The sequence below is a fragment of the Lutjanus erythropterus genome, chromosome 2 (genome assembly GCF_056507025.1).
Source record: "Lutjanus erythropterus isolate fLutEry1 chromosome 2, fLutEry1.hap2, whole genome shotgun sequence".
Lineage (NCBI taxonomy): Eukaryota > Metazoa > Chordata > Actinopteri > Lutjaniformes > Lutjanidae > Lutjanus > Lutjanus erythropterus.
Genome location: NC_139318.1, coordinates 24,026,590 through 24,042,772, shown reverse-complemented (window position 1 = coordinate 24,042,772; position 16,183 = coordinate 24,026,590). Strand labels below are relative to the sequence as shown.

The window sequence follows — 16,183 nt, the reverse complement described above, 5'->3', positions numbered from 1 at the left end:
AGAAAGTGTTTCCAATATTGTCAAACAGGATAATGTCGACATAATTATGAAGTGTAATTTATTTTCCAAACTCAAAATGTATTGAAACTATATGCAGTCATTTTGGTTTGGATTCCAGCAGACTGACTGCACATGACTCTACGACTGGACTGGACTGCTTGGAAATTGTGTTCGTAACTGAGAAAATTCAAAATACGAGAAAATTGGTGCATGCCACAAGTTCTCTTAAATAACTTAAGAACAAATCTGTTCATACAAAAGTTCTTGCATGAGGCCCAGTAATTTTACCTCAGAAAACACGCAAGTTTCTGGCCTACTGCTGCCTTGATATTGATTCATTTGATCAAGTTACTGCATGGCTGTTTGGAATTGTTTGGGTGGGAAAACTGATGCCTTTTTATATTTAGTTTACATGATTGATTGCATATTTTTGTAATAAATATCGAACGTAACCATGCCCAGTTCAAACCCATTAGCCCATAAACAGAGTGTACAAGAACTTGAATAACAATACTTTGAATTTGGATCAAAACTAATTTCCAGTACTTTTTAGATGCTTCTTCTTTTTACTAAATTTAGGTATTTCACTGTTGTCAAGTCAATGCTGACAATATCAGTAGCTACAAAAGGCACTCATATGACATGTATGCCATAGTTTAATCATCCCATTGCAATCTGTAATAATTAAATAAGATAAGGATTGAAGTCACTTACACAGTGCAGATTGGAGCATCTTTGAATATATGTAATATTTTTTGTGTTTTTAAGTTTACAGTAGTAAAAAAGAAAACCAAAAGGTTAGCCTCTCATTTTCATTTAGGTAGAGGGAAGGACAGGAGGAGAGTTTACACACAAGGTGATTCTGAACACTGACAGACTCCCAAAACCTCATTCCACCCTGCAGGAATTGTTGCTTGCATGTAAAGTAGATCTGACTTTTGATTCTTTCATAAGACTAAACTATAAGTAGCCTGAGGTTTTAGCCAGACAGTATGTCTTAGAGTCCCACTCTTTCAGCTATAGGGATCATCGTGCATCAGACAGCGCCTTATTTAATTAGGAAAATTAAGAAGTGGCCCAGTGTGGCTTTGCGCTGCAGGGTGTGTTACTGAGCAGATTACTGTGAAAGTGGTTTCCTCCCAAGCAACGAGAGCGTACAGGACCTGGTAGCTGCATTTGACACAGAGACACAGAGTAACAGGATTGTTCTTTTCAGCTGTCGTATACTGTTTCCATAGAGATACCCCTAAGGCCCCGGCAAACACCATGAGCTAGAATAATTCAGACTAACCATGTGAAATGTCAAAATACAGTTGTGTAACACAGCATAAGAGCTATTTATACATGATAAAAACTTGATAAAAGTCCACAAATGTGCATATCTCAAGAAAATTACCAACATAATGTTTTAGTTTGTGGTTTCTTGTGTGGAATTTATTGGCAAGCACATACTGTGCTAATTTTGATTTGTGTCTGCTGAACATACTGTTGAATGGATGAGAGAGATTAAAAAGGAAGAAATAAAGAAAGAAGCGATGTGAGGAGGGACACAGTTGGGGCGATAGTCAAATAACAGAGCTAGAGATACACAGGGACACAGAAATAAGAGACTGAGAGAGTGTCCTGGCCCAGGAAATATCAGGCCTACTTTGTAGAGATGTCATGATTTTTTCTACATGAAAAGCCCATCTGCTTGTCCCAGTAGACTGTCTCAGTGTGCTTCTACAGCAATAACACTGTATTCCCAGAGCAGCAGTCCTTAGCTCCACTCAGTATCACACATATACAGCCCACTGCAGCGCTCTGAAACACACGTGCAAACACACACACAAGCTGAGTGGACATGCATGCACAAACTGTGCACACGGAGAGTATAGTTAGTTTAGAGTATGCACTTGATCATTACCAGTTTATTTCTGATGATTTAGTTGCTTGGCAACAGCTTTAACAGAACAGAAATATGAACTGTTAGATACCTAGAGCAAGGATGTTTTTTTGATCAGGTCCTGCCCCTTCATCCTGCTGGATAATAATCTGCTTTATGCTGCACAAGTCTTTCAAAGCCCCCAGAGTCAGGCAGCCATTCAGACTCCACCACATGTTAAGATGTGCCCGCGCTTCCATTCATTCACAATGTCAGTAACTCAGCTTTTGACGTGTACTCGCCACCATTCATCTCATTTCTTTCCTCTGTGACTCGGTGCATTATCATCTCTTCATAATCGCTTCTGTTCTGTCAAACATCACAGAGATGCTCTGTGCGATCTGACAGGAAAGTTAAGTTTAGCTAAAAAAAATCCACACACATGACTAGCCAAATTAGCTTGCAGCTGATTTTTAACAATTATTGAGTTTGTGTGGTGGACAATATATGTATTTCGACTGCACAAATAGTGTGTTCTGCCAAGCCACTGAATAATCCAATCACATGTAAATTATTCACGATTTTGGAAGCACGTTCTTTACTTTTGCCCATGAATAATGCATTTTCACTGCATGGCTTTACTGATACGTTTCATCATTATTGTTCTCTCTGGCATGAATTCTGTCATGTGTGTATCCTTGTTTAAATCCTTTGTATGACTCATGAATGCTCCAGAGATTGGCACCGTCTACCTGCAGATGAAGACAAGTCTATAAATAGGGCTGTTTGTGGATGGTAAAAAAAAAAAAAAGAGGAGATTCTTCTCATAAATTTAATTTATTATTCCGCTCACACGATTGAGTCTGCAAATGTCAAGCAGTGTCTTCATATCAGGATCTATATCTTTAAATTCTACCTCGTCTTCTCCGGTCTTATTAATCAGTAAAAATGACCACATCTCAGACTGTGTGCTAAAATATTCCAATTAATTCACAAAGGTACCATTTCACAATAAGACCCCGGAACAATCCAAGTTTCCGCTCCCAGGCTGTGATTATTGTGCTCTGCTGTGAAAGATCAGAGCAGGTCATTTTTCATTGTTTGCAGATTGGTTCCAGAAATTTCCTCTATCTGTGTTTCATGCCTGAGAATAAATCTTTACTGAGACTTTGAGTGTTTGACATTCCAGAGGTGTTGTTCTTCTAATGCGCCCTGGTGATTATGATGTTTTCCTGGGGGATGCTCTCTTACCAGTGAGTCATATTTAGCAGCACAGGCAGGCTGCTGTCGGGATAACAAAAGTGGAGTCCCTTCCATGTATTAATCAGAAGCCAGCCCCGAGGCTAGATGTTCCTGGACTGTAATTGTAGAATATAATACATCTCTGATTAACCCACGCCTTTAGGACACTAAGGAGTAGTAACGCTAATGTTCCCTCTATAAAGCAGCTATATCCAGAAAGACTCATATACAGGATGCAGACTGATAGTGTTTTGGAGATTTTTTATGATTAAAACATTTGTGCTTTCAGAATGCAATAATACTACAAAATATCTTGTAGGGCTGAGTAGTATAGTGATATTATATCGATATCATGACGTGATATTAGATTGTTTTAGATTTGGGATATTGTTATAACATGGTATGGTGTAAGTGTTGTCTTTTCCTAGTGTTTTTTCGGCTGCATTACAGATTTTCTGAACTTTCCAGACAAACAAACAATTATTTTCATTATCAATTAATCTGTCAGTCATTATCGCTATTAGTCGACGAATTTTGTGGTCCATAAAATTGTGAAAAATGTTAGATACCGTTTACCAAACCTCAAGATGATGTCCTCAAATGTCTTGTTTGGTTGATAGCCCAAAGATATTCAGTTACACGACTAAAGAATCCAGAGAATATTCAGATTGGAGAAACTGAAATCAGAGACTTTGATCATTTTATCCTTAAAAAACAGACTCAAAATTATGTATCAATTATCAAAATAGAGGAGATTAATTTGATAGTTGAAAACTAATCGATGAGTCAATTAATCTACTAATCATTGCAGCTGATTTTCCCCTGATTCTTATATTCACATTACTGATGATCATTTATCAAACTCTCGTTGTGTTAATATTTTGTGAGAGCAACAACAGACAGTACAATATTGTCGCAGTATAGTTAAGTTGAGGTCAAAAATATTGTGATATATATTGAATGTGTCCATATAGCCCAGCCATAATGGTGTGCTATTTTATAGAAAATGTGTATAGAGGTAAAGTAAAGATAAAGGCAAGCTTTATTGTGATGAGAGTACAATTACACAGTCAAATTCATTCTCTGCATGTAACTCATCCTAGCTCTAGGATCACGATCCTGAAATATATATCATATATCGTGGAATAACCTTAAAATATCAATATATTATTTATTGGCCATATTGCCCAGACCTAATATCTTATACTGTAGTAAACATGTATGTTGTCAGTGCTGCAGCTCTTCACACATGAATGATGATGCTGAATATTCTAAACATGTCATCACAAGGTCATTACTAGTTGCAATGATAACCTGCTGTTTAGACAGACCACAGGGAAGACGTTCACTTGAATCACATAAATATTTCCACAAGTGGATTCATTCAAACTGTCCAGATGGCATCACAGACTTCCCGGTGACTGTTTAAGATACAGGCTTTTGATTCTCAAATGCTTCCATGCCATATGATGCCATGTGACTCACTCCATCTCTTCCCCGTGATCATATCTGCCTGTCACTGTCTCAGTGTTTCTGTGAAACATGATCTCTCATTCGATCCCTCTACATCCTCTGTGCAACATGCACACCTTTGCCAAGCCACCAGACAGCCCGGCAGCAACCACAGATGGGGAAGACAGGACCTAGCCTGTGAGAACGTCATAGAACTTCGCCTCCACACTTTTACTCAATCTGTGCCCATGTAACGCCAGCATGGCTCGGCCTGCAGCCAGAGCCGCCCCCATATCTGCGATTGTCACACCGCAACACCAGCAGCACAGCAACACGCTCCTTCATTGTGACAGATTTAGACAGCACTCAGCGTTCTCACCACCTGTCGGTTCACCATGTTCCACCATGTCGCCATGGCGATAAGGGTCTTTGGACCAATATTGCCAGTTGTCCTGTAAGTGTCTTGCCTTCGGGGTGAAATGCACGCGTCTGACTTAACTGCCTGGCGTTCAGACAGAAGGACAAGCGTAACACCCTTTCACACAGCCAGAGCGGTTCACTCTGAGGTCTGACTGGCTACAGATTATGCACAAACTAGGCAGCTACAAAGGACTGAAGCATTATGTAGAGATGGTATCTGAAAGAGCAACAAGCAGTGGCAGCACAGAAATGCCACACACTCACATGGCCCAAACGCATATCTCTGTGTAAAAGCATGTAAACAGATACACCTCAGCTTGTTTTCAAAGGACACCTCTCACACAGCAAATCTTTAAAACATCAGGAAAACTAAATACTTTACAAAGGAAAGTCAGTGTATCTTTTCTAGAGGACAGCATTATTTCATCACAATAGGTTTTCCAGAGCTAGCAAGTGATTTAAAAAATAAAGCATGAGCAGATTTGCCATTTCATAGACTTTGAGTGTGGTTGCTCACAGAAATATTTCGAGTTAGCACACCTTGTAACTGAACTGCATTACAGTGTGGAGGGTTATTTATGGTGAGAAAGGGAACTATGTCCTGTGGTGCACTCCTACTGATGAGGAAGATTCAGTGAGAAGCTAGGGCAGACCTCAGACCTCTGGCTTGTAATAGTACATCCATAAATTACCACAAGACAAGGGCACTCCCTGAGGAACCCCAGATGCAGGGTTTCACTAAAATTACAGCTCGTTTATCAAATCCTTTATTTCCAAACTGTCCTTTTCACTAGGAATCCCAATATAGGTGTTCTGAATCCTCCTCTTGCATCATGTCCCAGGAGCCCTCTATCTGTATAATGCATCATTGTACTGTACTGCTTGTTTGGCGTTGTGTTTTGTCAGCAGGGAGACCAAAACATTTGTTTTGGAACTACAGAAAACCGAGTTCCAGTATGATCGGGGAATATTAAACCAAACATACATTTAATAACAGCATTTGCTCTTCTAGATTGAAGGTGAAATATAAAATATATTTACTGAAGAGATGGGAGAAAAAACAAGATTCTCTTGAGTATCATGATCCATTTTTTTTTACATTTCCCAAATCCTGTTTCTGGCTAACACATACAGGAATTCCAATTGACACGCTGACAGAAATTACTCGATCATAGTAATATTATTTTAAACTAGTGATTCATCTTACTTCACATGCTTCACATTGAAAGTGATTCCACATGCTTCACATTGAAAGTGAAGCATGTGGAATTAATTAATAGCTGCTCTTTTCACATTGTTAGCTCAATCTATAGACCTCAACATCGACTGCCCATCTTTTTATTAGCTCCGGTCCCAGAAGTGAATTTCCCATTCATTCACTTGTGACATTTGATAAAAGAGTTCTCAGCCTTGAACCAAGCCAATGGAGAAAAGGCAAAGGTACAAGAGTGTGTACATAATTATTTTAAGAGTGGAGGAACTACTCATCCCATAAACCGCTGTAAATGATACCACTTCTTAAATTTAACTTTTGTCATGTTTCTGAAGTTTATATTGTTAATAACAGTGTTGTAATATGTTGTAGTTTGTGTATATAAATTATATTCATTGTGTCATACCAACATTATTAGCACTATTCCGCTAGTGGTGGGTATTGTAGTACTGCTACATGATATCACAAATAAAATGTTTTTTACTTAAAATAACATTGACATTTAATAGACTTCTGGCTTCTACAGGAACATCGTTTCACAATCTCACTGCTGAGCTCTGTTCTTCTGGCTTCAACACCCACACCACAGAGCTACAGCAACCTCAGAGGATCAAAACTCAAACCCAATATTCACAGTTGACAGTTCAATGTCATATGTGAAGGAATGTTAATTTAACAACTCTTTGTGCTAAATATGTGCAGTTTCAGGAGCCTTATTCGTTTTTGCCTAACAACTTATTATTTATTATTCTTATACACTAGTTTAATGAGCAGGAACAGCTAAAGTTTACTTTAAAAGTATTTTATTTATTCCTTCTATATACAGTATAAAACAAGTGTATGATTTAACCTTTCCCATAGTCTAGAGATAAATATTGGTGATAGTATCAAATCAGGTAGTAAGTGTATCATCCTAGCCCTAATTTACTATACTAAATCATAAACCATGGTGTAATATCAGAGATTAATGAAATATGACAAATTGGCTTCTCCAACAACAACACTACAGCCAGCACATTCTCCTTTGAAATTTCCATTCCAGTCAGGAACACCTGTTTGCCTGTTTCACATTTAGAGTTTTAATAGAACATCTAGAATTAAGATTAATGCAGAATGTTTGCCGAATGAGTAAGTGCTTATGAATCTTAAGAAATTAATAGTAATATTTTAGAAGGAGCACATGTTAACAGTTAAGCTGAGCAATATGTTAATGGGATCTGGCAGGGAGCACTCCAACTCTCGAATGTGTATTTTCGGAGCAGTGGGCTTATTATTTATTTTTTTTATTTTTTTTATTTTTTTTTGAGGATACCAGGCTTAGGTTTACATTGACAGACAACTGACAGTTATGACCAGCTGATCAACTTACAGTGTAAAACTCATTGCCGTTGTTAAAGAACAATGTTGCACTCATCTTGCACTCCTGTTACGTGTCCTTGTAGCCTGTAGGAAACCAGCCTGAGCTTTGAGTCTGGGAAGGAGGAATTAAATAGGAATTCAATCTATTTAGCATAACATCAACGGCTCTAACTCTCTATTTGGATTGATTTTTGAATGCTACGGTCTTACATAGTGCTCCTTTACTATGGATATAATATGAGACAGGGATTTCATATGCCCACTTGAGAAACCCTGACACTGAAGCAGCCATTCACTGTGATTAATTTATTGTTGGCATATGAGCACTGACATGTCTATTGCTGGACACTGTTGTCTACAAATCATGACTAAAAAGCATGGAAGGATGCCACCACCAGCCAATTGCCCTGAAGTGTCTGGTGGGGAAAGCTGCTATAACGGCACACAGCCACAGACAGGGGTTCCTACAGTATCTATGGTTTATCAATGATCTGAAACCAATTATTATTTCTGGATGGGCAGAACTGTGTTCCTTTCTTCAGACAGGCAGATATCTGGAACACAAGGCTGCGGGTCTCGAGTGAGGTGAACCGTACTCCTCAGCCAAGACAGAAGACATGGTTCTCTGGCTGACTGAGCCCGGATGATGAGTTTAAGTTAATGCTTTAAGGCATGTTTATTTGTGGATATTTACAAATCTCAGTTCCACGTGACACAGCTCTTTTCACAATGACTGGAAATTACACTGATGTGGCAGCCATGTTATGGCTGAAGATTTGGAGACCCAATTAGCAGAGCTTTCATCGCATCAGCTTGAGTGAGCCGAAAGGAGCCACCGCTGCTGAGAGTAATCATGCCGTCACTAGTCATCCTGTCAGCCCGTCCCGAGCGCAACATCTGTAGCATGTCTGTCTCTGACAGGGCAGCAGCTGAAGTGTGAATTACCGGGAAAGAGAAAGAGATCCTCTAAATTAGATCAGCCAAGCATATGGGCATACAGGTAAACAGATCCTCCTTGCGGAACCGATACTCATTAAGTCCCTGTGTTAACATCTCACAAGGGGTAATTGCACATGGTACTTAAGTCTAAATGGACAGTTATACGATCATTCATCACACTCTCATGCTTGCTTGTACTCCCTCCTTTCTCTGTCTCTTTCCTGCCCACAGTAGCTGCTGATCGTTAAATACACATTATGTAATTGCACTGTCTGATGAAATTAATGTAGCTTTTGACCAACTCATTTCATGACATAAGATAAAGATGGTCTTCCAGCAGCAAATTGAAAGTTAATTATTCTCTTGCAGATACAATATAGACAGTAGGGGTCTAAAAGAAAAATACCCCACGGACAATTTGGTGTCTGTGGGGAAAGTCTAAAAATCGGACTGTCTGAATCCTTAAAATATGTGAAGATTAGGGACACATGATGTGAATTAAAATGAATATGATATACTTGTATTTTTTAAATAACTTCATATAAGATGTAGTTTCTGCACACCTGAAGGTAAGAAATGCTAAGACGTGGTGAGTAAAGATGTATGGTTGAATGGATGAACCAAATCTTACTGACATCACTATTACGACCAAAACAAAAACTAGTTTTACCTCTTCAAATGTTCATTTAGATTTTCTGGTAAAGTTCATAAAAAAAAAAAAAAAAAAAAAAAAATCAAATGAAATGATATAAACTGCCAAGTCAGATATTCATTGTCTAATACACAGTGATACTGATATAGACAGATATAGTTGGATAGGGCAATATCAGCCTTTTATTTATTTATTTATTTTATTATTTATCTTATTGTACATCTGCACATAAAACATTTCCACAAACATTTCCATTACTCAGTCTCCCTTTTAAATGTGTTTTTGTGGAAAAAATTGTCTTGATCACTCTAAAAACTACCAAACAAAACCAATACTGAAACAATTATACACTAATGCAACCTGTGCTTGTATGTTTTTGCCAGTATGGATGCTAAATAGGCCTTAAATTATATTCACAATGGTCTTTAAAAAGTCTTTAAGTCTTAAATTTAACTTGTTGAAATCTGCAGAATCCCTGGATATCATTATATTATAGCTTGATTTCCTGACATATATATATAAAGATTTGTGGCAGTGGATCACTTTTTAAACTTGGATTTTATGCACATGGTGTTGTGTTCTTTATACTATGATAAATACAATTAGATTATAAGTTAGCAATGTATCAGAATCACAGTATATCAAAATATATTGAATCGTAACCTCATGATAATGATACATATTGTATCACCAGATTATTGCCAATAGACAGCCCTGTAGACAGGGGTGTAGCAATCGAGCGGTCTTGATTGATGCATCAATTCAGTGGTCAATAAACCAATAGGATGGCTGCAAAGCGAAAACATCTATCCATATCATCAAGTTTAAGATAGACCTTATTTTGAAATTCCTGTGCACCTAAACACTCAGTAAGCAATACACTGATGTTTGTCATCTTTCAGCCTGTCTGTTTCAGTTTTTAACTAAGATGTACCTGAGATGAATTTCTTCACAGAAACAAGTTTGCCGCTGTGTGACTGTGTGTTTTTTTCTCCTCACCCTGATTTATGATACCGAAATGTGATCAGGTGGATAGTGTATTGTTGCTGGATAAAAGATTACTTATCCTTATCCTTATTAATAAGGATTCCTGACAATAAATAGAGAGTTTTAGACACAGTTCTATCACTGTATTGTAGGCCAATTAGCTCCTAGTCTGTCATTCGTAAAGCAAGATAACAGTTACAGGTACAGGTTACAACCTTGGGCAGAGAATGAGAGAGTGAGAGCTGATTTTCTGTTTTACATAGACAGTCCTGTTTCACTGCAGAGAAGTCTCCTCACTCCTGTCACTGACTTTTGCCATTCAAACCTATTACTGACTGCTCATATTTGTGACTGTCAAGATGGCTGTTGAACTCATCTATCCTGACCATCGTGTGTTAAATGGGCAGAAGATATTGTCTCATATCAATTGCAGGCCCCTGAATTGAACTGAAACAATGGTAGACAGCCCCACTCACTCAGTTGGTGTGTTTTCATTAGTTCCTACCTGAATGGAGACATCACTGTAGGAGCCTCCTATGACCCCGGAGATAGCCAGAGGGACATCGTCGTGGATGGCGTAGGAGCCATCAGGGCACGTGTACTCACTGTCATCCACTTTGGTGAGGGAGGCTCGGACAAACTCCAGAGACTGCTCCAGAGCATAGGTGTCCTTTGAGCAAGTGTCCAGTATATGAGCTCCCAGTCTGATCCCAGGCAGGATGCGCTCGTCCTTGTTGATTTCATCTAGTGCCAGCAGCATGGCCTCCAGTCTCTGGATCCCTCTCTGAGCATTGATCTTCCCACAGTCCTCTGCACCCTCACCCTTCTGGTGCACAGGGAACAAGCCGCCAATCATCAAATCTCCGTCCAGCGTGATCTCCCTCTTGGAGTCAGTGTTATACCCTACCACAGGCAGACCCTGGGGAGCCTGGGCAAAAAGAGATACACACAGGCACAGCAGGCTGAGGTGGGACAGCCAGAGGGGTCGGGGCACAGGGCGCACCCCCAACACGGGGGATTTCCCCAATGACATATCCCTGGGCAAAACAAGGTCACCGTCCTGCCTGTGGTTTCTGGTCAGCGGCTGGTCAAGCTTTGAAGAAAAGAACAGGGAGGCGCAGGAGCACCAGATCTCAAAGCAGCAGTGTTTTTATTCTGACAGAGGCCATTTACAGCATCAGTGCCATCCTCTTCGTCCTTCTCTTCTTCAGGGTTTTTTGTAGATTACAGCCTGCAGATCAAACAGAGAGAAATTCAGTCACAGCCTTTGAGCTAGAGTACAATGATCCCTTTGTCTCACACACATTGTGTCTGCCAGGGATTGGCTCGTCCCATGGAAATATTTGACATCTGCACAAACGCGTAAATATTTGTATCTTTTGATGCTTATTGACGATGGATTTGTTATACAGAACAGAAAGAAAAGACAGTTCATTATGCTCTACTTTGATAAGACAGTTCTTTTATTTGGTTCACATAAAACAAAAAGACAATTACTATTTGAAATGTTTCTGTTATGTAGAAGGAATATTGAAGATACTGTATATAGTACTGTACGTCATAGAAATAGTCAGCATATAAAGTGTTGGCAGAAGCTTGAAGATGAAGAAGGTCACCATAAGTGTACAGTAGAGTTCACTGAGGATAACACGAACATCCTCTAAATGGTTTTCTCGTGTTTTCGAGCAGCACACAGTCAAACCGTCATTGTGAGAGGCTTCACTGAGCGCGTGTTTTATTTTGAAAGTCCTTTTCTCCTCTCCTCCTATTTTATTGTCTGTCTGACCTCAAGGTACTTCCCTTCTGAGGCAGAGGATCGCACACCTCTTTTATGACCACATGTGCACATGCTCCTGCACACCAAAAGTCTACAGAGATAAAAAAAAAAAAAAAACATGTCCTCAAGGAACATTTTGTCAAATCACATCAGCTACTCGCACGCTCTTACAAAAAGCAACACAATTTATGCACAACAGAAGCAAAATCCACATGTAAATAAAAGGAGATAAAGTATTGAAGTCTATTTCGAGCATACAAATTCACTTTGTTGCCAACTGATGGAATTAGTTTGATTTTATTTGGAGCCACAGAAACTTATTCATTTGTCCTACTATCTGTAATGTGCTACATTATTTATTTTACATACAAAGCGAGATGCAAATCCAAAATAATGTGAACATTTCTCATTCCAAACTAAAAAAAAAAAACAGTCAAACAAATGTGACTCATGCTGAGACAAACAGTACATTTGTTCTTTTAGTGCTGTTGGAAAAAACAATGCAGAGTGTAGCTCTGTCTTTGAATTATTAAAGCATTTACTGTTTGTGTTCATTTAAACTAGTAATAACAAATAATTGATCTGCCAGGTCAGAGGTTAAGGTTCACTACAAAACTGATTCCTCAGAGCAAGAAGAATAGCACAACATACATGCTACTGTTACCGACTATTTGATGCAGGATTGTATGAGGTACTAGTCAGTGTATAACCTACAGCAGATGCTGATCAACACGCCCACAGTTTGAAGAAGCCGCGAGGGGCACCAGTACAAAAGCTACACAGTGTACTCCTGTGGACAAGGTCAGCTACAAAAGCTATTTTAGCCACTTAAAACAAGGTCCATCCAAACTATCAAGAGTGCACATTATGTTTAGAATATTTTTGCTGCTTTATCTTGCCATCAGATAGCCTTTTCTGATGAGAAATTGCAGTAAAACAAATATAACTCTCTCCAAAAGAGTTAGACTCCACTGGCAAAATCAGTCATTTTACCTTTCTGAACATAGGAGTTGTTGGTCTACCACTGCCTCGATCTGTTAGTTTGTTCATGTTATTGTGCGACTTCAGTATTATAGCATAGTTCAGATTCACTGAAGTCACACAATACAAAAAAATAACAGATTGAGGCAGTGGTAGACCAGCAACTCCTGTGTTCTGCAGGGTAAAATTAGTTTTGCTGATGCAATCTGGTTGGTTTAGAAAGAGCGATATTTGCCTTTTTTGGAAACGGCTGTATGACAGCAAGTAAAACTGAATATTCTGAATAAAGCATACACTTAAACTTGTTTTTATTTTTTTTAAGTGGGCCTTTTTTAAAATGAATAAAATACCTTTTGTTGCTGACCCTGTCCTCAGCAGTACATGTATGCATGCCGGTACTCCTCTCTGCTTCTCTAAACTGAGGCGTGCTGATCTGCATCTACTCTGGGTAACACACTGATAACGCGATAAGTACCTCATATTGCCCCACGTCAAATAATCCAAACTATTCCTTTAAGACCACATAAACCTGTCATATAAAAGTCATTTCCCTGAAACAGTCAAATTACAGATCAGTATAATAAATAAAATTTGCTTTTTCCGATTACTCAAATTTGCCATAAATCTGGCATCCATACTATGCCAAGCCATGTCCCGATTTAATGTGACACTTCCATGTAAGGAGTTAAAGCTCATGCAGTTCATGTATGGATTTTCAACAGAGGAGTCACAGGGTTATTGTTCAGTCCTGGTGTCAGTCCCCACAAATCCCAGAGGCTTAATTAAGCCGACTGTGGAGTGTGGGAGAAGTTTATCGGAGTAAATTATTGAGCTAGAATGATCTGTCTCGTATCCACTGTCTCAACAAGTCAAGTAGGCTGACAAGCAGTAATTAACTGTATTGATGAGAGATTATGAAACCATAGCAGGGGGATATTAATACTCATATTTCTTTCTTTCTGTCTCAAACACCGACTCACCTATTAAAGCAACGTATAGCTCTCAACAGGAGCAAGACTGCAGGCCACATTCTTTGGGGTTTTTCTCTGTTTCTGTCTTGTCTTTCTCCCTCTATCATCTCTCTCTCTCTCCCTGTTGTTTCCATGGAAACTTGCCAGTAGATGGAGAGGGTGAAGAGGAAGTGGAAGACAGACCGGGACAAGTGGGCCAGTCTGACCATGCATGGTGCATGGTCAGACTGGTCCTGTGGGAGAACTGGGAAGCCTGCACTGTGAACTGACCGAACTGATCTGACTCAGAGTCAGAGCTTTTCCTATTCTGCTTTTTAAACACATCCCACACAGACCAGTGACTGCATCATACAAGCCTTTGTTTGAGACCACTACTGTGTTTAGATTTTCTTTTAATATCTCATCTTTGATACATTAGTTTTCTTACTGGTTTGATAAAGAATTGTTGATTTAGAGAGGCTTCTGGCTTCAGAAACTGCAGTCTTAAGAAGAAACAGGATGTGACATATTGCATTACATCTGATGATCCGTCAGTGAAGCTTAAAAGGTCCTTTTTCTTCCACACAAAATAAGTGTGTGGATATCAGGCTTTCCATTTGCTCCTTCAGCGGCTTGTCAACAAGTGAGAGTCCATTGCAACAGCCTGCGCATATGGGCCAAGTCACTACTACTTCCCTGGCATACAAAGGCAGCCGCAGACAAGCGGAGGAGCACAATTGTGTACAACAAGATTGTTCTAATGTTTGGGGAGTGTATTCTGGCTCTACTGTAGCTCTGTAGCCTGTGAAACAATGCCACACAAGTTATAAATGCCCAAATGGTGAAAGAAACTACAAGTCTGAGCTGTAAGCGGACCAAATGTGTTTATTTTGAATAGAATTATGCAATGAAAAAACTGTCGGCGGTAACACTGGTGAAGCACTTAAGCGCACGGCCTCGAGAGAAAATGGTGACAAAAGGATTTCTGGCTGACACATTGTCAGTCTCCAACCCCATGTTGGATTCCCACAGGAGGCCTCCATCTCACCCATGGACTCTATTTCTCTCTCTGTCTTTGTTCACTAAACTCCATCATCCAGCCTATTATTCATAGAAAACACATGCCTTTGAGAAAACCTTCACATAGAAAAATCTTCACATATTCTGTCAGTGCAAAGCCACAAGTAGTAAAGGTTGGTAAACCCTGTATCATCTCTACATGCTACATTTTTTTGAAGAATGCTTCTAAAGCCAAAACAAGTTTATCCTCACTTTTAGACACTCAGACGCTTAGACAATCATACTCAATAATTTGACAACTTTAGAAATATGTTTTTTTGTTTTTTTGCCAAGGCTTAGGGTTTGATGAGAATACTTAAATTGCTTTCATGTCTTTCTGTTAAATATGATGCTACCACTACAAGATAGTTAGCTTAGCTTGGCCTAAAAAAGCCTGAAAACTGGGGTAAATGGCTAACCTGGCTCTGTCCAAAGGTAACAAATGTTGATCACCAGCAACTCCCAATCTATCTATTTAACATCCATCCATTCATTATCTGTAGAGTCTCTAAGTCACATCCCTTCTGGTCGACCACCGTTGGACCTGACTTTGGAAAAAATATGAACTATAGTCAATGGCAAGAGACAAATTAGTCTTTGATCCCATTTGAACTGTGCTGCAAATCACATATATGATGTCTGTAAATTTAAAAGATAATTTTACAAGTTTAGAAAGTTGCAGTTTGTCATAAAATTGTTGAACTGTAAGACTGTGAAGACACGTAATTAGAAAGATTACATACCCAGGAGTCGTGTAAGTGATGCCATGACTTTCTCCCTCCAAAAGCTAGCGTTAGCCGCTGCGTGTTTTCACACCGGGATGTAGTCACACAACATCATGTCTTACTTATTCTTTTTATTGACGACTGATAAAATGACCAGCAATCTCTGGGTAAAAGATAACATTACAAGTGGCAGTGAGGCTGCTGTGATGTATATTGGGTGAGATGTAGTTTACTGAGTGGTTTCGCACAAAACCTAACTACAACAAACCTATGACAAATTTCATCTTTCTTGACTTGTAGATTATGTTTTAAATTGACAAACAACACATTGGCAATTTGTGGCACAGTTCCAACAGAATCAAAAAATAATATTTCTCTTGCCATAGAATAATGTTCATATTTTTTCCAAATGTAGGTCCCACGGGGCACACCGGAAGGGGTGTGACTCTATTGGGCAAGAGGCAGGGTACAACCTGGAGAGGTCACCAGTTCACCACAGGGCTGACACAAAGAAACAAACAACCACTCCCCCTCATATTCACACCTATGGGCAATTTAGAGTC

At 39.2% G+C, this 16,183-nt stretch overlaps 1 protein-coding gene across 1 annotated transcript in view; it reads right to left on the bottom strand.

Moving 5' to 3' along the window:
- Positions 1–16,183, bottom strand: part of grm2a (glutamate receptor, metabotropic 2a) — a 43,598-nt gene that overhangs the window by 17,012 nt on the left and 10,403 nt on the right. Inside the window, exon 2 of the mRNA XM_084733682.1 lies at positions 10,634–11,359. Within this exon, the coding sequence (XP_084589808.1) occupies positions 10,634–11,161 (528 nt within the window). The 5' untranslated portion in view covers positions 11,162–11,359. The remainder of the gene's footprint in view (positions 1–10,633; positions 11,360–16,183) is intronic.